We start from the raw sequence: 25,508 nt of genomic DNA, 5'->3' as shown, positions 1-25,508 counted from the left end.
AGTTATAACCGCCATATAAAGTCACAGTGCTCTGAAATCGAATTAGTATTTTAAAGGGAAACATTTAGTACGTTTACATTGGAGAATGGGTTCGTGAAAGAAGGGTTCAGGCTTTAAAAAAAAATTAAGTTGATTTAAACAGTGACAGAAGTAAAGAAAAGCAACAAAGATTCACGACATCCAGTGTTGATACGATTTGTTTTTTTAACGGGTTCAACCCTTCAACGAACAATAAACTATTGTTAATCAAATCCTTGAACAGCTGGTAACACCGGTTTAGAAAATTCCTTAGGTTGCTTTCAAATAATTGTGCGAGTATCCAGCATTAAAACAGCTGTTGCATTTGAAAACAACATATCGATGTATATTTCTTACAACCTACCCGAGCTAGCTATCACTGGCAGTGATTCTCTGCTGTAATATTTTGATCATTTGCTGTAATATTTTGACAATTTTCCGTGAACGAAAACGTCCCAAAATCGAGTGAAAACCCAAAAGATAAACACGCATCGTCTAACTAATCATTTATGACGAAGAGGAGAAAGAACCAGGACCAGTGACGAAGAGGAAAAAGAAGCACAATATTTTTCTTGTCGTTTGGCCGTATTTCGATAATTATAAAGATGGTGATGATGAAGAAATGTTGTTGTTTCGCCAACACGGTTAGCGGCTCAATAGCTAGCGGAGTGTTCTCTGCGGTAAGTTGATTTGTTTAAACATGTTAAATGTGTTGTTTGTTTGATTATGATGTATAAAGATATATTGATAAATAATAATAAATACACTGATATACGATGATGTTTTATCTAAATATTTTTTCATCTTGAGAATTCACAGTTCTTACTATGAAATATTACTAACAAGTGGAATGCCTCTGGCGGTCTCACCTGCATCACGCGATTCAATATAGCAGCAGTACTGACTTTGAAAACTACTATAACTCGCACAAGATGTTCAGTGATACTTGGTTACTCTTATGTCCACGTTTTATGAACTAGACCAATACACTTACAGAGATATGATGGTAATTCAACAAATACCCCCAACATGGCCAAAGTTCATTGACCTTACATGACCTTTGACCTTGGTCATGTGACCTGAAATGCGCACAGGATGTTCAGTGATACTTGATTACTCTTATGTCCAAGTTTTATGAACTAGACCAATATACTTTCAAAGTTATGATGGTAATTCAACAAATACCCCCAATTTGGCCAAAGTTCAATGACCCTAAACGACCTTTGACCTTAATCATGTGACCTGAAACTTGCACAAGATGTCCAGTGATACTTGATTACTATCATGTCCAAGTTTCATGAATCAGATCCATAAACTTCCAAAGTTTTGATGGTAATTCAACAGATACCCCCAATTCGGCCAAAGCTCATTGACCCTAAATGACATTTGACCTTGGTCATGTGACGTGAAACTCATGCAGGATGTTCAGTGATACTTGATTAACCTTATGTCCAAGTTTCATGAACTAGGTCCATATATTTTCTAAGTTATGATGACATTACAAAAACTTAACCTTAGGTTAAGATTTTGATGTTGATTCCCCCAACATGGTCTAAGTTCATTGACCCTAAATGACCTTTGACCTTTGTCATGTGACATGAAACTCATGCAGGATGTTCAGTAATACTCGATAATCCTTATGGCCAAGTTTCATAAACTAGGTCCATATACTTTTTAAGTTATGCTGTCATTTCGAAAACTTACCCTTCGGTTAAGATTTGGTGTTGACGCCAGTGGGCCAGGAGAGAGCAAAAGTGCGCCAAAACTGGTTTTTGGTCATGAAACAAATTGTGTTTTTTTCATGTTCTAAGCAAAGATAAGAACCTGTAGAATGCCTCCGTACAATATTTCTCCATTAAATTGAATATTAGTTGCCCATTTTTATTCAATGTTACCGGAAAATGACTCTTTACGGCTACCGCATGTGTAAATGACACGTTTTAGATATTTCACTGTTTTGACAAAACTGATTGCTTAATTTATTTCTAATTCACGGTGCTCTTTGATGAATAATTGTTTTAAGTGATCAAAGATTTTCAAGATAAAATAATAATCCCTTCAGAGGCAATTTTGGACGAAACCATTTGACAATGGGGGTGTTTTAGCATTTTTTTCATGAGCATTTCTTTTACAAATTGCTGCCGATTGCTGCGCTGTAAATACCATGGCGGTCTTTGTTATAGTTCATGCTTTACACTGATACCAAATTTAGCTGCATATACGTGCATTTTCTGGAGATATAACAAATTTTTCAACCACATGTTCGCCATATTTATCACAAAAATTGGTCCAAGTTACTGTCCCATTATATGCGCGTGCATGCCGAACGTTGCGGGTGACATTAAACATCAAACTCCCCGTCGCGTTCTGGGAGAGAGAGAGAGAGAGAGAGAGAGAGAGGGGGGGGGGGGGTGTCTAGCTGGCTCAAGTGTGTGGCTCTTGTGACTGGTGTCTACCTTTAAAATATTTTCGTTAAACATACGTAAAGGCAATCTTTCATTTCCAATTCCACTAACTATATAATAATACATGTAACGCAACTTCATTTTGATGCCAAACTGTTCCATCCCGTGTTCCATATCTGATATGCTGTCATACTGAGAAGATTAATTCTTAAAGGGGAATCCAGCCTTGGCGATAAAATGTTGTGTTGGGAAGGAGAAAAATAATTAAACAGAATGGTGAAAGTTTGAAAGAAATCGGACAAGCAATAAGAAATTTATAGCTGCTTTAAAATTGAGATCACTAATAGTATGTAGATTTCAAATTGGCAACTGGGTAAGTAAATTATGACAATGGGCAAGGACAACTTTCCCAGAGGCCATGTACTTTATTATCAGGGATTTGTGGTTTTCTCCTAAGTACCCATTCCCCTGGGGCAGTAATCTAAATATAACCCAGGTAGTATATTGTTTAATGTCCTCATGAAAGAAAAATATAATTTGAAATAAAACTTTTGGGAAAAATGACATTTTAGGCATCATATGTATTGGAGTACATGGAAGAGTAGTCCTTGCATGCCTTACATCACTATGACATCCCATATGCGGCCAATTTGAAGTCTCCATGAGTATAGTGATTACCAATATTTTCAACTTTTAAAAATTCATAACTTTCTTGTTGTTTGTCCAATATTGTTCAAACTTTCACCTATCAACTTGTCTGATTTTTCCTTTTCTTATAAAAACAAGTTTTTATTTGGGTTGGATTCCCCTTTAAGGTAAGATTCCCGGGTAAGATTATATATTTGGTTTGTTGTTCATAAACCAAGTAGAGGCTACTGTTATATCGCTATAACACACATGACTAGGGATGTGATAGGTCTCTCGCAGTTTTCTGACAAAATATGAAAATGTGTATAGGACACAGATGGGATATACGTGGGCTCTATTACATGTATAAATTGCATTATCATTATTAGTATTTATCCCCCAAAAGGGTTTGTAACTTCACATACACGTATGAATTCGTTTATCTCTTGGCTCATTCTAAATTTGCTATAATTGTTGGTATCGATCAAGAAGGAAGTGCATATTATTATTTCAATGATTGTTTGGTTTATGATTCTCATTGACTTTATATGTATTCCACATGCTAATGGTAACAGGTGACATTGTGATTAGGAGCAAGTTTTTAAGAGTACAACAATCACAGCCTCTTCCCCCTGATGTTCAAAGTATGCTAAAAAGATCTTCTCACCAAAGACACAATAGTTGTTGAGATAGTAGAGAGAGACTCTGATTCGGAATAACTTTGTATACGCCGTTCTTGGTAGGCCTTGTAGGGCCTTGTACTGATTAACCTGCAGAGGACCCGGCCTCTAATCACTGTAATCATTATTTTAAAGATTTCACTGTCCACTTCTGGTATCAATCCATTTTAATTCATGTAGGTGTGGTTAATCATTGTACCACTGGCGTAAATCCGTGTTGATGGGTGGGGGGGATGACTGAAATATTTTGGCTTTTTTTTGCAATCATGTTTTTAGATATGCAAGGAATTGTCATTGACATGTCCACAGTGGCGTACCGTGGGTCACGGCATTGGGGAGGGGGGCACCAGCGAAATGTTTGAATCACTGAGTGATCGAGCCAGTTGCCAGTTATACTGACCTAATAGGGACATTTTCTGGACAATGTCATTAAACGGATATGCATCTCACTGATCAAATAATGCGAGCGCGAAGCGCGAGCTGAATTTTTTTTATATTCACACCTAAAAAGATACATTATAATCAAATTTGTGTAGTCATGATACGTACCTGTCTCGCTAAACAATACGAGCGCGAAGCGCGAGCTGAAGTTTTCGTATATTTTGACCCCAAACAGCAAGATTTTGAGGAATATATTTTAGGAATCCATTAAGAGTATGCATATCTCACCATAGTCATCGAATGCGAGTGCCAAGCGCTTGCTGGTTTATAAGAATTACATCTGAACACATGAAACACTTTTTGTAGTCATTGCAATCATGATTATCATACGCATCTCACTAATCAAATATTGCGAGCGCGAAGCGCGAGCTGAAAATTTAGATAATTCAGACCTGAAGTGGGGCATTCTAAGGTTTCTTTGTAGGAATTAACTAGAACCATACGTATTTCAATATCCAAATGATGCGAGCGCGAAGCGCGAGCTGAAAATTTTTGATATTCAGATCAGAAGAAGGGACATTTTAAGGACTGATTTTAGGAATTTATGAAGAGCAGACATATCTCACCAATCCACTAATGCGAACGTAATCACGGACAGGAAATGTTTCATATATACGAAGACCTTAAAATGGGGCAATCACTTTTTGAGTCATGAAAAAGAAGCATATGTCACTACATAAAACAATGATAACTCAAGTGCTAGGAAATATATTTGGTTTATATTGACTTGAAAACGGGATGTTTCAGTACAACAGCATTATATATCTCGTTAACAGACAATGCAAGCACCAGGGACAATGAATACGTAGGCCCTGGGCAAATTATGTTTCATGAAGTTATGATAAAAATGTTTCTTATGTAATGTAACATAACATAATTATAATATAACATTATAATGAATAATATTTTCTTCTTTCCACTATACGCTTCTCTTCCTTTCTCCCTCTTTTCTCCTTTTCCCCGTTTTTTTTTTTGGTCGGCCGCTTGGGGGGGGGGGGGGGCACGTGCCCCCCATGCCCCCCCCCCGTAGTTACGCCACTGTATGTCCATATGGCAAATACCCCTCCAATATTATTATCTTTTTTTACCCCATGATGGTTTAATGGTTTTATTAGATATTACATTAAAAAAGAATTGACATTCCATCTTAATCCCTTCCCAAAGACCCCAACATTGATGAATTGGAAGAAACGGGAGTTTCTCTTCAATGTTATAATAAGGACATAAGTATTTCGTTTGGAAATGGTGAACTGGCTCTTTATCTGCATTTTATGATTCAATAATATTGTTTTATTTGTTAAGCGGTATTTCAGGAAGAATCTTCACCAATAAAACAATTATCTCTTGTGATTTTTTTTGTCATTTCTTTCGTAAAAAGTGGGGGGATGTTTGTACAGGCCACCCCCCCCCCTCCTCAAAAAGTGGGGGGGGGGGATATATCCCCCCCATCCCCCCGGGATTTACGCCAGTGCATTGTACACAGGGAATGAAAATACTCCTTTTCATTTTTTTTTTACAATTTCACTTTGAATTTTACAATTCCGGATTCATGGTAGGACGCCCTCTTTAAGCGATACTCAGGTCACCAATTGAATTATTTGTACCCCGAGCACAGACTTTTCTGGTTTGGTTGCCTGTTTGTGTGTTTGCTGTTTGCTGATATGCTTAATTATTGCTGAAATTTATCTAAAACTAGTTTCTGAAAATTTAAAACTTATTGTAGAATTAGAAACATGTAATTTATGCTCAAATGTTAACAGCCAATCAGAAAACAGTATTTTAACGACGTCATCAATATTTGAAAATACTTTTATTGAATTCTACGGGTGAAATTACCCCTATCTACCAAATTTAATCATACAAATGTGTGAATAATGGGTTTTGGCGCACTTTGGGTTCATTCTGGCCCACTGTGCGCCGCCGCCGTCGGAAAAGCGGCGCCTATAGTCTCACTCTGCTATGCAGGTGAGACAAAAATGATCCGTGAAACATCTAAGAAATTGATTTTCATAAAAACCTGTTTGTTTACCCCCGATACTGAAAAAAATATTTTCTTCTTCATTGAAGCTAAATGACGTTTTTGAGCAATTGTGATTAGAATTATTTTGCCAAAAAAGTATATCATTTTTCCGATACGATACTCAATTTAACTTACTACAAAAATAAATACGAAGATGAATAAAATTATTCTTCGACTCGTATCAGGACATCTACCCCCTGGACAACGATAGTTTTTTCTTTTTTGGAGGAAAAAATTGAATAAACATAATTTCATATGATAAAATCTAAAAGCAAATAATTTATGTGGATATGAAATCATCAGCTTTCTCATTGCATATTCATGAACATATGCATATAACTGTTTTACCGAAATAATGCAAAACTTTAAATATAATTTTTTTATTCCTTGCCGGACTTTGATGAAATTATCAGAGTATTTTTGTCTGATTTTTTACTCTATCTGTTCAAATCACTTTTTTCGGCCTGAAGATACAGTACCCCTTTAATAAATCAAACGCAATCATACAATGTTCATACGAAAACAACCAACCAACTCAAAATGATATTTTTTTTTATTACAGTTGAAATTGAAAATAAAACGAATAAAGGCAACGCATCATTTCACATTTACAATATGCTATATGGTTTAATCGATAAAGCATTCTTATTGAATAGCCTAGTGGAACAGTTCTATAGCTGTCTGATTTTTTTTGCACGCTTGTTTTGAGTTATTGATTACGTTCATTACACATAACCGTATCTGGTACTTAGGTGACAATTCACTTAAAATTTTCAGAATGATATAATGAAAATAACATTTCATAAATGAAGTGGACCACTGGACCACACGGGCGTGTGGTCCAGTGGTTAGAGCAGTGGACTCATAATCGCAAGGTTGCATGTGAGTTCGAATCCCAACTCCGACGTCTATAACGTCAGCCACTATGACTGATTAACCTATAGACGTAAAATGTTTCCAAGGTAATTGGTTATATACAAGCTTGGCGTTTACCAGCAAAAAGCTGTCCTGTCGAGTTCCGACGGGAGTTACCACCATAAAGTGCTAGCTCGTACTGCAAGATCGGATGATACCATTGAAAAGTGGCATACTGGAGCTTTTCGACTTGTACTCATCAGAGTAAAAGGGCATGAATGGATAGAACTCTCGAAACAAAACTGAAGTGAAATTTCAGTTTTATACTAGCTGAATATTAGTCTCTTCTAATTAATTTTTCGCTTTGGATTATTCAAGTAGGTTTTTAAGTTGGTTTGAATAAAAAAGGAAATTTTACACAAGAAAATTCGGATTATCCTATTTAATTTCTAGGGGGGGGGGGGGCTTAGAAATATTTGCTTTACATTATTTTGAGAAAGAGTGTTGTGTAAGCGTGTATGCAAAGGAGTCTATATGTTTCACATTCTTGGAGCGTCGATACATTCTAACTAAATCTGATGTTAATATTTGCTATCAAAACACTTTTTACCCATGTTCATTTTGCTTCACTTATTTTTTCCCCTCAGAACTACAGCGCCATCCACTTTGTTTGGACCGGATTTCAGTGGTATCAGATTTCACAAACAAACGGTACTCAATATATTATCCCTTTTCGACAAGGTTATTTTTGTTGAGAAGAGATCACAAAATAATAATGTAATATTTCCATTCATATATTGTTGTCATAACATGACTAACGTAATGTTCCAAATTACCATGCACGATATAGGACACTAATACATAATTTGAATGTATCTGTGTTGGAGCATTACCCACACCATAAAAACAGAACTCCTTAAAAGAAACTTCATCTTCTTCATTTTATTTTGGCTGAGATTAGTTGTGCATATATTCTTCAATTTATTCATGTTTGTATAACTTTTCAATACCCCCACTCCATTTTAGATACTGAATTTCTTTAGCATCTATCCTTGCTTACATTTCTGATATAATTATTAACAATTATGATTTATATATTTTTGCTTTCAGGTTCTTAGTTTAATTTTCATGGTCTTTCCTATTTAAGTATTATTTTTTTAGTTTCTTGCTCGTCTCCCGTTTACATCATTTTATACTTTTCTAAATTCATAATTTATTTTTCTTTTTTTCCCTTTACTTTAGGGATAATCTGAACAAAGTGTGTGTCTGTACGTATCTCACTCAGCCACACACAAATAAACGCAGTGTAAACGCCGCGTTCAGAGTATCCCTCGCTTACCGGGACGCGAAATCATTTTTCCTACCGCAGTTCCGGACCCCAAGTCTACATGATTATGAATATTCATGTCTTCGGAATAAGAGTACGCATGTATGGTGGCCCTGAAGGGACATCGCAAATAGACCAAATCGCGAATATTCACGACGAAATTAGCGACGAAATTCACGACGTCGCCAATTTCGTCGTGAATTTCTTCGTCAATTTGAATATTCACGACGAAATTGGCGACGAAATTCACGACATCGTGAATTTCGTCGCCAATTTCGTCGCGTAATATTCACGATGTCGTGACACTGATTTTAACATGTTTACTTTGTCAATTGTATGTTCCACACGGCCCCAATGGAAATCAGTCTGTGAACTGTTTGGGCTTTTTAACCGTGTTTAAATAAAATAAATCTTAATCTTATCTAATTTCGTCGCCAATTTCGTCGTGAATTTATTTTGCTTGCCTGAGCGGTATACGGGTTGAAACCAATTCGTCTGCTGCTAATTCCTCCACTCACAACAGGGTCTACATTCATTTAGTCTAATGCAATTCTGTCCATTAACTTTTCGCCTAACAGCCATATGATCCAATAACCATTTGGTCCAGTCATCACTTCGTCTAATCACCAGTTCGTCTGTGACCATTTCGCCTCATAACTAGTTGGTCTAATATCAATTTTATTGTTAATTTCGCCCAATCAACACTTAGTTCAATTAGACCAAATGGCATATGGAATAAATGGCAATTGGACCAACTTGGTTATTAGACGAAATGGCAGTTAGACCATGAGGATAGTGGACGAACTGATGGTAGACCATGATAGCAGACGAGTTGGCATTAGACCAATTGAAAATAAACCATTGAAACGACAGAGCGATGTCCACTGCTATCCATATGCATAGGCGGATCCAGGGGGAGGGGGCCGAGGGGCCCTCCCCCCTATTGGCGGAGCAAAAAAAAAGGAAAACAGGAAAGAAAGAAAAAAGAGGAGGGAAAAGAGAGGAGAAAAAAAAGAAGAGGAGGAAGACGAGTGAAAAAAAGAAGATGAGGGGAAGACATGGAAATAAAAAGAATCTTTCATGTCACTATATAAAATTTTCGCTCGCGCTTCGCACTCGCATTGCCTGTTAGGTGTTCCAGGGGCGGATCCAGCCTTCGCCAATAAGGGGGGGGGGGCGGAATTATTTTTCAGCCATATTTTCCCCGATCGGCCGCTCAAAGATGATTTTTGGTTTATGTGAAGGGGTAGTCTTCTTAGCTTTATTCTTATAAATCAACATAAATATATAATATCATATTCCTTATTTATATAATGTGAGCGCGAAGCGCGAGCTAAATTTTTTTGAAAATCTTATGTATTTTTTTCCTAAGATTTGAACATTCTGGGCAATGTTTGTTTTCCTAAAAGAGATGTGTATGCAAATAAATAATTACTACGAACACGAATCGCGAGCAGAAATGAACTGGTGGAAAAGGTACCTGTTAAAGACTGTATGCAGTTAGTCATGAAGACGTTATATATTTTAAAAATCAAATAATGCGAGCGCGATGCGCGAGCTGAATTTTTTTGACATTTTTACCTAAAGAATGGAAATTCTAAGGAATTTTTGTAACTAAAACAGAATAGGTATATAATAAACAATTGATGCGAGCGCGAAGCGCGAGCTGAAAAATTTTGACATTTCTACATAAAGAATGGAAAATTTTAATCAATTTTTGTAATCGTGAACAGGATAGCTATATAACTTAACAATTGATGCGAGCGCGAAGCGCGAACGGAAAAAAAAATCGAGATTTAGACCTAAATACGGGACACTCTATTAATGTTTTGTAAATTTTGAAAAAAAATTAGTAATTCCTACATAATGATGCGAGTACAAACCGCGAGCAGAAAATTATTTATATTGTGATCTGAAACTGGATAATGATTTTAATAGAGAACAAGTGCGTGTTTCATATTTAGACCTAGAATCTAGGCATTCTAAATACATCTTTTATCATGAAAATCAAAGCGAGCGCGAAGCGCGAGCTTAAACTATTTGATATTTCGATCTGAAAAAAGGGTAAATTTCAGCTCTATATTTCAAGCACTTTTTAAAAATAAATTTGTAAATCACGCAAAATAATGAAAGTTTGATTTTCGAGATGAAATATGTTTTGTATATTGACTTCCAAACTTGATATTTAAACTAAATATTGAACAAGATATGAAAATCACCTAACAGGCAATGTGAGCGCGAAGCGCGAGCGAAAATTTTATACAGTGACATGAAAGATTATTTTTATTTCCATGTCTTCCCCTCATCTTACTTTATTCACTCGTCTCCTCCTTTTATTTTTTTCTACTCTCTTTTCCCTTCTTTTTTTTCTTTCTTTCCTTTTTTCCTTTTTTTTGCTCCGCCAATAGGGGGGGGGGGGGGCCCTCCCCCTGGATCCGCCTATGCATATGGATAGCAGTGGACATCGCTCTGTCGTTTCAATGGTTTATTTTCAATTGGTCTAATGCCAACTCGTCTGCTATCATTTGGTCTACCATCAGTTCGTCCACTATCCACATGGTCTAACTGCCATTTCGTCAAATAACCAAGTTGGTCCAATTGCCATTTATTCCATATGCCATTTGGTCTATTTGAACTAAGTGTTAATTGTTATGAGGCGAAATGGTCATAGACGAACTGGTGATTAGACGAAGTGATGACTGGACCAAATGGTTATTGGACCATATGGTTGTTAGGCGAAAAGTTAATGGACAGAATTGCATTAGACTAAATGAATGTAGACCCTGTTGTGAGTGGAGGAATTAGCAGCAGACGAATTGGTTTCAACCTGCATACAGCCCAGGCAAGCAAAACAAATTCACGACGAAATTGGCGACGAAATTCACGACGTCGTGAATTTTGTCGTGAATAATTCGCGACGAAATTGGCGACGAAATTCACAATGTCGTGAATTTCGTCGCCAATTTCGTCGTGAATATTCAAATTGACGACGAAATTCGCGACGAAATTGGCGACGTCGTGAATTTCGTCGTGAATATTCGCGATTTGGTCTATTTGCGATGTCCCTTCAGGGCCACCATACGCATGTGCATGGACTTTCATCTTTACAAAATTAATTGTAGTCGTTATGAATCAGCAACCTCAAATTACCGGTACCCTTACATAGGCCTTTGGCTTAGATCTATAAATCGCATTGGTCTAGAGTAAATAAACGTAAAGTTCGGAATTAACCAGTTCTAAGCTAACCATGGCATTCGTCGACATTCGGCATTAGACAGGTCCAAATTTGAGATAAAGTTAACATGGTTAAAGCGATAGCCTTCGCTACCCCAGCCTTGCCTATCGCCTAGCATTTTGTCTTGTCATTAATGGCAATTTGATAAGTGTTTAAGAATTGGATCTAGATATACAGTGGTGCTCAAAAGTTAGTGAACCCCACCAGAAAATTAATATATTTAAATGTGTCCAAGTTCAGCCATGTTTTAGATATTTAATTGTGAATTCAGGTGATAAATTCAATAAAATAGCCGAACATTGTAGTGTTGTTGTCTACATTCAACACTCAGTACAATCGTCGCATTTTGTGGTTGGGTTCACTAACTATTGAATACCGGTAATTTTAGGGTGTTGATCATACGTGGCAATGTAAACGTTCACGACGCAATTACTCTTATTCTGAAGACGCAAGTCGTGAATATTCATATCATGTAGACTTGAAGTCCAGTGGCCCGTAACACAAAGGTTAACGATCAATCGTACACTTGATTTTTACGATTGATTTATACATGGTAGTCAATGGAATCAATCATAGAAAAATGTTCTACGATCATTGCTAAGCTTTGTGTCTCGGGCCCCAGAACTGAGGTTGAAAAAAAAATTCGCTACCGGTACATCCCCGGGGAATCTGTGGGTGGCTGTGTGATTGTTCCAGTCATTGAAATTTTGATATTAACTTCCTGTAGCTTCTTTGTGATTAAGCCAATCTCTAAAACATGCATGAGAAGGACATTAGTGATAAACTGGGAAGTTTGTTTAGTCTTATCTCTTTTTCATTAATCTTACTTTTTCAATATGCGAGGGGCTATAGCCTCTCCGTGACTGAACCAATCTCTTAATTATTGGCATAATATGCTTAGTGAAGATTATTGAAGATGTGTTAAAACATTGTTCATTTGTACTGAGTGGAATTTGTGCAGTAAATTGTAAATGTTGATCAGCTTTGTTTCTAACCAAATTTGTATTGAATTCTTTTTTTTGGGGCTTCTATGTAGGAGCTGAATTTTCTCGTTACGGTGCCTATGCCGCTGACATCATTGACGTCATTGCTCTCATCTGTCTCGCTATCACATCTGTCCTTCTCATCTACGGAGTCGCAGAGGTAATGATATAACACCATTTTTATCATTTTTTATGTAAAGGGAATTCAAATCTGATCTATTCACCATAAGACATTGAATACACGCAAAGCACTTTCATGACAAAGACAAACCAAGAAGCCTTTGTCGAAAATTGGTGAATAAAAACAGTGGTTTCGTCCTGGACTATGGACAAACGACACAATTTGCAATGTTTCGTCACCTCTGTAACTTTAGGACGAAACTGCTGTTCCGGTTCACCAATTTTCGACAAAGACCTCCCAGCTGTTCATTGTGATTTGACGGGCATTTTCAATACATTTACTGCGTTCTTGAATACGTTTTGCGTTGCGGTGTGATAAGTCCTCGTATCTAACCCTTAAGTACTCACTATTTTCTAGTTTATCATACAAGAAGGTCATTATAGGCACGCTCAATGTTGCCGTATGACTGCATTGTCATTTCCCACCCATAATCATGACAATTATCATTTTCATTCTTGTTCCAAAGGACATGTGGATGTATCTCATCCCATATGTTGCGACCATCCCAGTCCTGCTCGTGCTCCAGATCATTACTTGGATCGTCCGTATAAGCGTCACGGTGAGTCCCCAGCCGTTCGATAGTAAGCAAATAATCACCGTTAGTGAAGGTGATGGGCAAACTATCACTACGAGGCAAGCTGGATGTAGCTATCTTTCCGAATCGAAGCTGAGGAAAGATAGTGAGTACATCCAGCTTGCCGAGAAGTGATAGTTGGCCTCGTCACCTGAAATTAAGTAGTGATTATATGCGTTATATTCTGCATTGAGAGCCACTTTAAACAAAGAAACCGACATCAATACGTCTCTATAAGAAGATTTTTCTTAAATCAAGGTTTCCTTTGAAAAAAAAAATCAATCGAAACGGGACGACATTATGCTTGTTTTAATGCTATAGCGCGTATGTAAACTTTGCGCAAGCATCCGAGATCTTGCTCCAGCAAGATTTATTGTGACCTCACAAGTGGTGTCACGACAAAACAATCGAGGGGCAATGCACGTTTTTGCGCAAAGTTTTACTAAAGGTACACAAAGACCGGCGACCGGCGTACATGTACACTGCGTGCGCCAATCTAGATCTTGCGCGCTCGTCACTGCAGGTGAAAGATGGACCAAACAAATCGAGTGGAAAAATAATACTCAAACTAATTCAAACGCGTTATGACTCAATGGGCTGAAAAAGATCAACGAAACAAAAAAGGCCCATCACTGCGAGTGATAATATTGATGGGGAAACCAACCTTTATCACGTGACTGACTTCTGACCAATCATGTAGCAAGTATGCGGAATATAATAAACAAATATATCAGGCTTTGAGAAAGTATAGTGGAATTATTTATCCGAGGTTGGTCTGGCAATTACTATTTTTCCCCGAGGGGCGAAGCCCCGAGGGAAATATAGTAGTTTTGCCCGGGGGGGCCACTTACATTGACGAGTGGATACCATGCGCGACCAAAAAAACACGTAAAAAGGATGTCCTTTTCACGATAGGGCACGTTACGTACGTAACGTGATAAGGGTGTCAAAAACACAAAAATAATGAAAAAAGGGTGTCTATTTCGGTAGGAAAATTACGTGTTTAGGGTCGAATTTGCGGGAATGATAAAACCAAAAAAAAAATGTTTTATAAAGGATGTCCATTTTGCCCCAACACTTCGTGTTTAGAGTCCGATTTGCGCGAGGTGTAGAAGGTGGGGTCGTACTAAACCAAATAAGGTAAAGCCGACGACAGAAGGACCCGTAACAATAAAACATTCCTGTACTTGTTTAGGGGTTGATTTCAGGGAATATTTGCCAAGAGTATCGTTTTGTTTCCAATACTTGTTAAGGGTAGGGTTTCACACGCCAATACTTGTTAAGGGGTGCATTTTCAGAATATGGAAATTACGTGTTTAGGGTGCTTTTCGAGACCCCATGGTCGCGCATGGTATCCACTCGTGAATGGAAGTGGCCCCCCCGGGTAGTTTTGCCAGTCCAACCGAGGATTAATAATTCCCACTATGCTTTAGAATGAAACGCCTGATATATTTGTTTTATATCCTACTTTTAATAATTTATAACCAAAATCTATGCGCTGAGCATGCAAAGTCCTGTTACTTGCGTTGAATTACCTACTTTTCTCCGAGCCACCGCGCTCAGCGGAACGCAGATTAGTGTCTTCGCTGACGCATCACGCTGGACTTGACCGGGAGAGAGAGCGCGCAAGCCGGTGCGCCGAGATATCCAGTTTTGTGAAATAATGACGTCAGAATATTGGTATATCCAAAAATATCTCGAAGTCTGACGTCACGCAACATCATAGTTGAAATATATTCGGTCACATGATGCTACTTGAACCAATCACTATACAGGATTTACTCTATGTAGGATATAATTCAAAATATAACCCGTAAGCATCATGGTGAGTCGCTAGAGTTTCGATACTCCAAAATTTAGCCCATTAGGGTCACGGTGAGTCCCTATCCCCTCGATACATACGTATCATACATTTCGTATCGTATATTTTTACCAAGTGCCCCCCCCCCCCCGGCCTTCGATATCCCAAAATATAACCTGTGAGTTCCTAGCCGTTCGATAATAAAGAAATATAACCCATTTGCGTAACGGTGAGGCGCAAAACTGCACTTGTATGGTCCAAAATATAACAGTTTTAATATTGATATTAAACAAATCCTCAACATAAAAAAGTGTTTTATTTCGCACCTTCAAATTTGCTCTGGAAACAGTTTGTAGATTACGCCACCTACGGCTTTGTGTATATAGGAAGCATGAAATAAAACTGGGCGTTGTGGCGCGCGTGTGACTGTATTCAAGTTAAGCTATGTGGGGAAGTTACAAATGATGCAGACGTTCAAACCCTGGTCACTTTTGTCGGATGGTGACGTTAAAGGTCGGTCCAGCCGTCTGAAAAAAAATACACACTCATACATACTCTTGACACACAGAACGTTGCATTGCATTCATTATCATGTAGAGTTATTTTGGTATGGAATACACCATACATGCCCAAAAGGCGATATGAGTTTGGAAAGAAGACTTCTCGCATTACGGTAACCAGGATTCGAAACCTAGTCGACGTGCTAGTGTCATTTTTATTATTTATTTATATAACTATGCAAAGTAATATTCACATTGACAAGGAAAAAAAGTGTCACATTTGTAAATGAAAATAAAGGGTACGAGAAAAGCATGACAAAGATATTTGAAGCCCATGCAGAGTCCATTGAATATAGTTCGTTGAAGTAAAACATGGCATGAAATTACAATTTCATTTCGAGAACAGAAGAAATGATAACAATGAATTTCAAAAAATAGAGTTGTGACTTTTAAAATAAATGTTGTTTCATAAAACAGGCTTTTTATGCAGATGCTATGATATTTGGTTTCATTGTCTGGATCTTCCTCCTACCAGTTCATGTAAGTTATAAAAATATTTTTTTTAAAGAAAATTCTCAGCTTTATGCATAAATAATATTTACTTGATTACTGGCAAGAACTCAGTGTCCCACAGTGTTTTCACAGTGTGGAACACAATGTGAAATCACATTCACACTGTTAAGTTAATTTTGAGTTTATGGCAACAGTGTGAATCACGTAATTATCCACATAATCGACCATGTGAACACGCTGTGAACAGTCACACTGCATGTCGAGGTGTCCACAATGTGAAAATATCTTCACAGTGTTGAATTTAAGGATTTTAACAGTGTTAATAATCATGACATAGTCCACTATGTGAAGACACTGTGATCACACTGTGTGACACTCTTCTTTCCAGCAGGAATTTCCATAACACATTCTACACTTTTAAGTGCGCCCCCCCCCCGCACAGATATTCACAGATCTATACCTAAAATATGTAGTGTGATTTGCCCATAAAATAAAATTAATGTATGATTCACCATTTCTTTATTTGAATTCTCAGTTACACTATCAAAAAAAGTATTTTAATGTAATGATACGTCATTATTTAAACTGGTTAATATTAAATTTAAAGTTTTTACATTACCACTGCACATAATATTCTGAGTTCGTGGGGGAACAGTTTAGAATTGAATTCAAACAACCACTGCGGGAAGGTGGGGATTGGCTACTTTTTTCCGAAGGTTCGTTGTTTAAAACGTAAAATAAAACTTTTCGATCATTAGAATTTTAATTTATCCAATAATTACCCAGAAACATATATTTTAAATATCTGGTATGAGTAACCTTGTCGGTGATGGTTTAAAATTTCAACGATTACTCGATTTAATTCACAGATTACCTGCATATTGTGTGTAGTCTCACTACTCCAGGAGTTTCGCACAGAGACCGGAAAGGAAGACATTGAACATGACATCATGTACTGAATAAATGAATGTAAATGTATGTAAAGACAAACCAGATAACGGTTCGGATCCATTCGAAGAAATTTATAGATCAAAACTGAAACTTTTGTTTTTATCGTGACATCCCTATATGTAAAGAGAAATATATATATATACACACATGTACATCATGATTATGCATAATCATATACGTAGGCAGACTGCAATGGAATCACCACCCATCAATTCAAATTTATACACTGAAAAGTGTCGACGAACCGTTACTTACATGAAATTCGGAAACTTCGATCAAAACATATTTGATTTTGTATCAGAACTAAACATTCATTTGATTCATCTGTTTTTGAAAGCCAATTTATTTCAAATTTTTGGAACGATTTGCGTACTTGATTGACTTCAAAATATATCCGACCATATAAATTATCCAGTTTGGAAATTTGCTGTGGAACTTTGAAAAGCGAACAAAATATTTTTATTTGGTGTATACCATAATATTATACGTCAAATATTTCATTTTCTCGCGTAAATATATCAAATTAATCTCTCTTTTCAAGTTGTTTGTAGGCACTTAATGCAGTTATAACAAGCAGAACACTATATTATCTTTCAAATTTAATCGATCCGAGTGGAATATTGTTATTACTATGAGAGATTATTGTATAATGATCTAAATTTTTTGATGAATGTAAAATAAACATGTATTTGTTTTTGAGATTATCTATTGTTAAAATGTGAATTGCAAATAAAACTCATTAAGAATAATAATTAAACTGGTTTCACTAAATGATAAATCCGTGTATAGTGCATGAAGAAAATCAAAGTCGTGTAATATCAAAATCCGGTGGGGCTTCAGCCCCCCCTCACTTTTTTAAAAAACCGTGTACAAAAACGTAAAAAATTACCATATGATTGTGATTTTTTGCATGGTAAACCCCCCCCACTTTTGGCTCAGCCCTCCCCACTTTGAAAACCGTTCCGCAGCCCCTGCAAAAAAAAAAAAACAACAGACAAGGATATCAGTTGAATCAAACAACAAAAACAAGGATGTAAGTTAATTCAAACAAAAAACAACAAACAGGGAAATCTGTTGAATCAAACAACAAACAGACAAGGATATCAGTTGAATCAAACAACAAAAACAAGGATGTAAGTTAATTCAAACAAAAAACAACAAACAGGGAAATCTGTTGAATCAAACAACAAACAGACAAGGATATCAGTTGAATCAAACAACAAAAACAAGGATGTAAGTTAAATCAAACAAATAACAACAAACAGGGAAATCTGTTGAATCAAACAACAAACAGACAAGGATATCAGTTGAATCAAACAACAAAAACAAGGATGTATTAAAGTTAAATCAAACAAATAACAACAAACAGGGAAATCTGTTGAATCGAACAACAAACAAACAAACAAAAAACACACAAACAAAAAAAGAAGGAAATCAGGTGAATCAAACAAACACACAACAAACAAGGAATTATGTTGAATCACATAACAAACAAACAACAAAACAACAACAAACAGGGAAATCAGGTGAATCAAACAACAAGCAACAAACAAACAAGGAAATCAGTTGAATCAAACCACAAACAAACAATTATATCAGTTGAATCAAATAACAAATAGACAAGGATATCAGTTGAATCAATCAACAAAAACAAGGATGTAAGTTAAATCAAACAAGCAAACAAAAGAGGAAATCTGTTGAATAAAAAAAAAAAAAAAAAAAAAAAAAAAAGGAAATCAGGTGAATCAAACAACAAACAAAAAACAACAACAAACAAAAAACATCAACAAACAAACAAGGAAATCAGTTGAATCAAACAACAAACAGACAAGGATATCATTTGAATCAAACGACAAATAAACAAGGAAATCAGTTGAATCAAACCACAAGCAAACAATTATATCAGTAGAATCAATGAACAAACAAACAAAGATATCATTTAAATCAAACAACAGACAAGGATCTCAGTTGAATCAGGGACGTGAGTCCCTGGTTGAATCAAACAACAAAAACAAAAATGTAAGTTAAATCAAACAACAAACAATGAAATCTGTTGAATCAAACAACGAACAAACAATAAACACACAACAAACAAACAGGGAAATCAGGTGAATTAATCAACAAACAACAAACAAACAATAAACGTAGAAATCAGTTGATTCAGACAACAAACAAGGAATTCTGTTGAATCACATAACAAACAAAAACAACAAACAAGGAAATCAGGTGAATCAAACAACAAACAAACGTGAAAATCAGTTGATTCAGACAACAAACACACAAACAAGGAATTATGTTGAATCACATAACAAACAAACAAAAAACAACAACAAACAAACAGGGAAATCAGGTGAATCACACAACAAAGAAAAAGAAAAAACAGACAAAGATGTCAGTTGAATCAAACAACAAACAGACAAGGATGTCAGTTGAATCAAACAACAAACAGACAAGGATATCAGTTGAATCAAACAACAAAACAAGGATGTAAGTTAATTCAAACAGCAAACAAGAAAATATGTTGAATCAAACAACAAACAAACAAAACCACACAAAAAATAAACAAAGAAATCAGTTGAATCAAACAACAAACAAGGGAATCAGTTGAATCAGACAACAAACAAACAACAAACAAGGAAATCAGTTGAATCAAACAAACAACAAACACACAAAAACGAGGAAATCAGTTGAATCAAACAACAAACACAACAAACAAGGAAATCAGTTGAATCAGACAACAAACAAATAACAAACAAGGAAATCAGTTGAATCAGAAAACAAACAAACAACAAACAAGGAAATCAGTTGAATCAAACAACAAACAACAAACACACAGCAAACGAGGAAATCAGTTGATTTATACAACAAATACACAACAGACGAGGAAATCAGTTGAATAAAACAACAAACAACAAACGCATAACAAACAAACAAGGAAATCAGTTGAATCAATCAACAAACAGGGAAATCTATTACATCAAGCAAAAAAAAAAAGACAAGGAAATCAGTTGAATCTGAAAAAAAATCCAATATACCATGATCATTTATTGCAACATAAATCAATAGTAGTAAAAAGGAATATTACATAAGCCTAACCTTCAACATTTGAACCGAGGAAATTTTTGGTTATATATTAAAACGAGGAATATTGAATATAAAGTAGACCATATATTTTAATGAAATCTTTAACTCTCAGATATCATATAAGTCCCAAATGCACAGTTGCTGAAAATCATGTAGTACTTGGTTGATTAATTGCAACTCTCTGCATTTGATCCTATGATTTTTAAGAAATCTTTGCTTAAAAAGGAATTTCTGAATGGGGAGATATATTGCGACTACAATACTGATATTGGGGAGTTTTCGCAAACAGCTACGTAGACACATTCTGGAACGTAGATAATATTTTGCCCAAAGGCCTTCATGACAAAGCAGACTTTGTCGAAAATCGGTGAATCGAAACAGCAGTGTTTTCCTGGAGTCTGGTCTAACGACATATTTGCAATTTTTCGTCAGCTCCGAATCTCAAGATGATCAGCTCTCCAGGTTCACCAATTTTCGACAAAGACTTCTAAGCTGTTCATTATGATTTGACGGGCATTTTCAAAAGATTTACCATGTGGTATAATCTGTCCCCGTCGCGATTTCGAAAACTCGCTATTAACATATTTGGATGCGGGGTGACAAGTTGTCCTCTTTTGTACAACAACCCATATTAAAATACACATACCGGATTATGAATTAATAATAACATGATGACACTATTTCTTACCAACCTAATGCTGGATGTAGCATAACAGTCTTATGGGTTTATTTGATGATTTGCAATGCAGACTAATTACCATTTTAATATTTGTGTGAGGGTGTGTGTGTGTGTGTACATGTACACACTACCAATGAAGATTCTAGGCATTGCGGTATTATACGTTGCACTAAATATTTAGTCAATTTATGAAGTGATTGCTTGTAAACTATGCTTGGGTACCTCATGGGTCTCCGCTAGGCCCTTTACTCTTTTTGTATATTCATGACTTATACCAATCACCAGTCTGCAGATATTCATGTTCTAGCTCTTTAGCAGGTAGGTGTCCCAAATTATAGTTCAGAAGCTTTAGCTTCAGTCGCAGGGATTCAATTAAGTGAATCCAGTTAAACATGTTATTCAGGACTATATTTCTTAAAACACTCATTTCAAAGTGAAAAAAATATATAGCAAAGGTATATGAAAGCATTGGATCGATAGGCCCAATACATGTAAATTGGTGAATATAGAATCGGGTATAGCCAATAACATTTTTTCAAACTTTTTTTTTAATTCATTCAGTAATAGTTAACTAAACGTAAATCATAAAAACTTAAACACGGCCTTGTATCTAACGAAGGCTGTGTTTCACCTCGGGAAAGAACTAGATATCAATATTAATGAAAAATAGCACATTTTTCTTTAAAAAACCTTCGTTTTACATGCGGTTTATGAGAACCCATCTACCCCTGCTAATCTTTCAAGACGAATCACAAATTGATGGAAATCGTAAATTTACAACATAAGTAATGTAAATAATTAATATAGTCAGCACCATCATGCGCAAATAACCCGTAGCACCATCGCATAAAATGATTCTATGTTCACTCTTTTATTGTGATTATTTGATAATATTAAAGACATATTTGAAAATAGAAGTTAACATATAATTGCCCTCAAAGACAAGCTTAGAACAATTGCTCAATATATCATCAATTTCCCAATAGCAGGTCAAACCGAAAATGAAAGCGATGTGATCCATTATCAAGTTCATAAAATCTCTGACGTCTGAGCCTGGTTTTCTGGGACAACAAGCTGGTCTGGAATTATACACGTTCAGGCTGACTTCCTGACACAGAGTGTCCTATTCAAGGTTGTTCTCTGTTATGGAAAAACATATTGTACAGGAATACTAAGTATATACCGTCTGGTTATTGAAGTAGCTGTGATTTAGATTTTAACTTTTTAGCTCGGATTCATAACATGCACTGATGATTTCATTATTTTTTTGCAGCATTAATTGAAAAAAATAAAATGAATCAATATTTGGTGCAATGATTATTTATCAAACAATATCAATATACAATGATAAAGGAACCTTTTTTCAAAATAATATTTGCAACATATTCCTAAACTGAAATTTTAGTGAAATAATTCGGTAAATCATATATATTTGGTTATTTTTCAAGTTATTAATCAATATTTGGTCGAAATTTGATTAGCGATTATCATTTTATAGCAGATATTAACCCAGATCATCTAATGTTATTTTAATGTTATTTTGATATTTTCAAAACGTGCAGTAACAATATTATGTCAAGAATTTCAATAAATGAGCATTGTTTTAAAATATTGTAACATCCAATTCCTGTATAATGATTTCGCAACTTATTCCTAAATTGCATGAAATTCCAATCATAGAATTCCTATGCAATTTATAATTGATTATTTTCAAATATGAATTAATATCATTTCGGTCAAAAGTTTATTAGCGATTATATTTTAGAGGATATTAACTTAGATTTTCCAGTGTTGTGTCAATCCTGTGTATTGTCAATATTTGAATAATCAATTCTAATATGTATTCTCTTCCAAATATTGCATTTTTTTTAAATGATATGTATGTATATCACTATTTTGAATTTTTTCACGACCTAAATATGTGGCTGTTACAACATTGATTTTTAATAATCTTGTTAATGTTGTAACCATTTAAATTCCGGTCTCTGAACTGCGAGAATTAAAATATTTAATAAAATAATTAATTCAATTAATCAATCATTCTTTCATGTTTTGACCATGAGTGATAACCAAGACATGATTAACCAAAATATACGGCACGATGTATTGTTAATCATAATTATTCATCGTGCATTTCTTCTGTTATTACAGCTATCTTGTATCTAATATCTGAATTGATTTTATTCGTTAATCTTACCACAGATCTGACGAGGGTTGGGTGGATCTGAAAACAAAGAAATATTAGTATTATTAAAAAAAGTAAGCCAGGATAGGTAGGCGATGTTATTACATGCATTTCTTACTTCATGTCCTTTTTCGCGAAAAGGCTCACGTAAAACTTTTAAGGCAGAGGCTAACTTTGATTTGATTTCAAATAATCTGAGATTCAAGGGTCTACCAGTGTCTGTGATATATCATAAAAATGATACCCAGAAAATATAATCGCACCCGAAATTCATAATTTAGTGCTTCGAATAAAAGTGAAATAGAAAGTGACTGGAAACACCATCTTAATTTCAATCCGCCTACTAACATGTGTTAGTATATATAGTCTCTTCAGGCGATTATATTAATGAAGATTTTCCAGTCACAGGTTTTTTTCTCATTCATATGAAAAATATATTTAATACTACTTGTATCAAAGTTAAGCAGTTTTCTAAATGAGCCCTTTATAATGCTAGCCTAAACCTTGAAAGGGTGAGTCTATCCGAACAGAAAGAGGCATTACCAGAGAAAAAAAAACAAGCAAAACTCTATCACAATATGATGTAAAGTAAGTTGTACAGTTTTAAAGTTTCCCTTATTTTCACAAATCAGCTTTATGCACTATATCAGCAACATGCAAATTAGACAGTCGATAATGCCATGCACTATTTTTTTTGTATTATATGAAATGAAGATTTTTTTTTATATTTGACAATAAGGAAGCATCTTTATTGAACTACAATAGAGAACAAAATGGAAATCCCACATATTGAACGATTTATATTTTTCGCCTTATATTCGGGAGGGGGGGATATTTTCAAATATCATTTGATATCGATTAGGATTTCATACATCTTGTTAATATTTAATTTTGTAATTGCTGAAACGCATTAGTATTAATTTCCAGTATCTTTGAAGTTTGATGTATAATTTGTATAATTATACTTGTTATGGATTTATTGTATAATTTATAATCATGTTTCAAATAGTTTGTACAACTTGCTTATGGAATCTGAATGTGTATTTTGATTTGAGAGAATACAATAAAACATCCTTAAAAAAAAGCAAAAAAAAAAAAATCTGCTTTGCGAAAATTAACTTCAACATGTCCTAACTAATGCTCTACGTTCATACATTCATCGTTTTCTGAAAATTAAGTGTACTTTTCTTTCATGTCTTTGTTTACAAATGACACTGTGTAAATTTCCTGTAGAATAAAATGTATGACAATGGTGGATTCCCAGAGACAGGTTGATCGGATCAATCGTAATTCTTTGAAGGATTGTGGCCTAGGTCTATATTCTTGCCATTTTCATTCATGCTTCAATAAGTTTAATGTTTTGTTGGGGTTGACTCGCACTTCAAGCAAAAATAAATAAACAGTGTACCTCAAATGTGATATGCATTTCTTTTAATCGATTCCCTTTCTATTCCGAATATTTGTGGAACATTCTGTGTAGTTCAATGCTCCCGTAGCCTAGTCTGCAGGCACAGACACTGATTGAAACTTTGATCAGCAAGTTGATATACTATATAGTAATATAAACTATGAAGCTGTTTTCTAATCTTCTAAATCAACATACATGTCTGAAATATCATACTTACTGCATAGTCCACAGAGGAGTAGGCAATGTTCTCGTACGAAAGGCCTGTCTGCCCTAGGACACCAGCGGCGAGGCCAGCCAGGATTGGCACCGCAGGAACAGCGGCGTAACAGGCGGGGCAAGCTGCCCCCCCTGGCGGATTTCACCGGGAAAATAAAAGAAAAACGGGAAAAAGAAAAAAAAAGAGGGAGAAAGAAAGGGAAAGGGGAAGGAAAGGGAAAAAGGAAAGGAAGAAAAGGAAAGGGAAAAGAAAACGAAAAAAAAAAAAATTAATGAAAAAGGAAGGAAAGCGGGAAAATGTACGAAAGAAGAACATTTGAGAAAGAACAAATCATTCCGAAATAGGCCTATGTAATGCAATAGCACGGTGGGAAATAAATTAAAAGATGACAAAGTGGCAAACAATAGCGGGAAACGAAGGTAAGAGTGTAATTAGTCAATAGCTAAATTGGAAAACAAAGAAAAGGGACAAGAACAAAAATAATAACGCGACCGGGCTGCCGATGATTGAAATTAAAGAGCGGGAAGAAAGATGGACTGCATACAACATTGTGCTATAAGCTTGCTAAATTTTATGCAAATAAGCTACAGGGGCTTTGCCCCAGCCCCAACGCAGTAGGGGCTGCTCATTAACCTTCAAATGGCTCTATAACGCCCCCCGTTCAATCACGTTCAATCACTGGCAAACAGGCGCGGGGGGGGGGGGTCTTGGTTCCAGCCCAAAGAGGAGACAACGTATAATGATATGAATGGAAACAAAGAAATTTGTTATTTGCTGAATATAATGGAAAAATCTATCACATAATTAGAATTTAATTTCAATAG

At 35.6% G+C, this 25,508-nt stretch overlaps 1 protein-coding gene and 1 long non-coding RNA gene across 2 annotated transcripts; one reads left to right on the top strand and one right to left on the bottom strand.

Moving 5' to 3' along the window:
- The first annotated feature begins 352 nt into the window (after positions 1-352).
- LOC129261297 (uncharacterized) lies at positions 353-18,811 on the top strand. Its single transcript, XM_064099194.1, has 6 exons — positions 353-698; positions 7,694-7,757; positions 12,645-12,751; positions 13,239-13,331; positions 16,125-16,187; positions 17,030-18,811. Exons 1-6 carry the CDS (start codon positions 624-626, stop codon positions 17,117-17,119), a joined length of 492 nt encoding a protein of 163 aa, XP_063955264.1. The 5' UTR covers positions 353-623; the 3' UTR covers positions 17,120-18,811.
- Positions 18,812-20,128: 1,317 nt separating this feature from the next.
- Positions 20,129-24,815, bottom strand: LOC135154060 (uncharacterized). The gene is made up of 3 exons (XR_010293507.1): positions 24,685-24,815; positions 23,072-23,098; positions 20,129-22,014 (listed from the first exon to the last, which is right to left on the bottom strand). It is a non-coding gene; the product is annotated as an uncharacterized LOC135154060 (long non-coding RNA).
- Between the last annotated feature and the right edge of the window lie 693 nt (positions 24,816-25,508).

This window comes from Lytechinus pictus, chromosome 5 (genome assembly GCF_037042905.1).
Source record: "Lytechinus pictus isolate F3 Inbred chromosome 5, Lp3.0, whole genome shotgun sequence".
Taxonomy (NCBI): Eukaryota; Metazoa; Echinodermata; class Echinoidea; order Temnopleuroida; family Toxopneustidae; genus Lytechinus; species Lytechinus pictus.
Note: the sequence above shows the minus strand (reverse complement) of the source record. Positions and strands in the feature narration are given on the sequence as shown.

Coding starts and splice junctions, on each gene's coding strand:
- LOC129261297 (XM_064099194.1), top strand. CDS start 624: ATGGTGATGATGAAGAAATGTTGTTGTTTCGCCAACACGGTTAGCGGC. Junction 7,758..12,644: donor TCAGATTTCACAAACAAACG/GTACTCAATATA, acceptor GCTTCTATGTAG/GAGCTGAATTTTCTCGTTAC. Junction 13,332..16,124: donor TCGTCCGTATAAGCGTCACG/GTGAGTCCCCAG, acceptor TTCATAAAACAG/GCTTTTTATGCAGATGCTAT.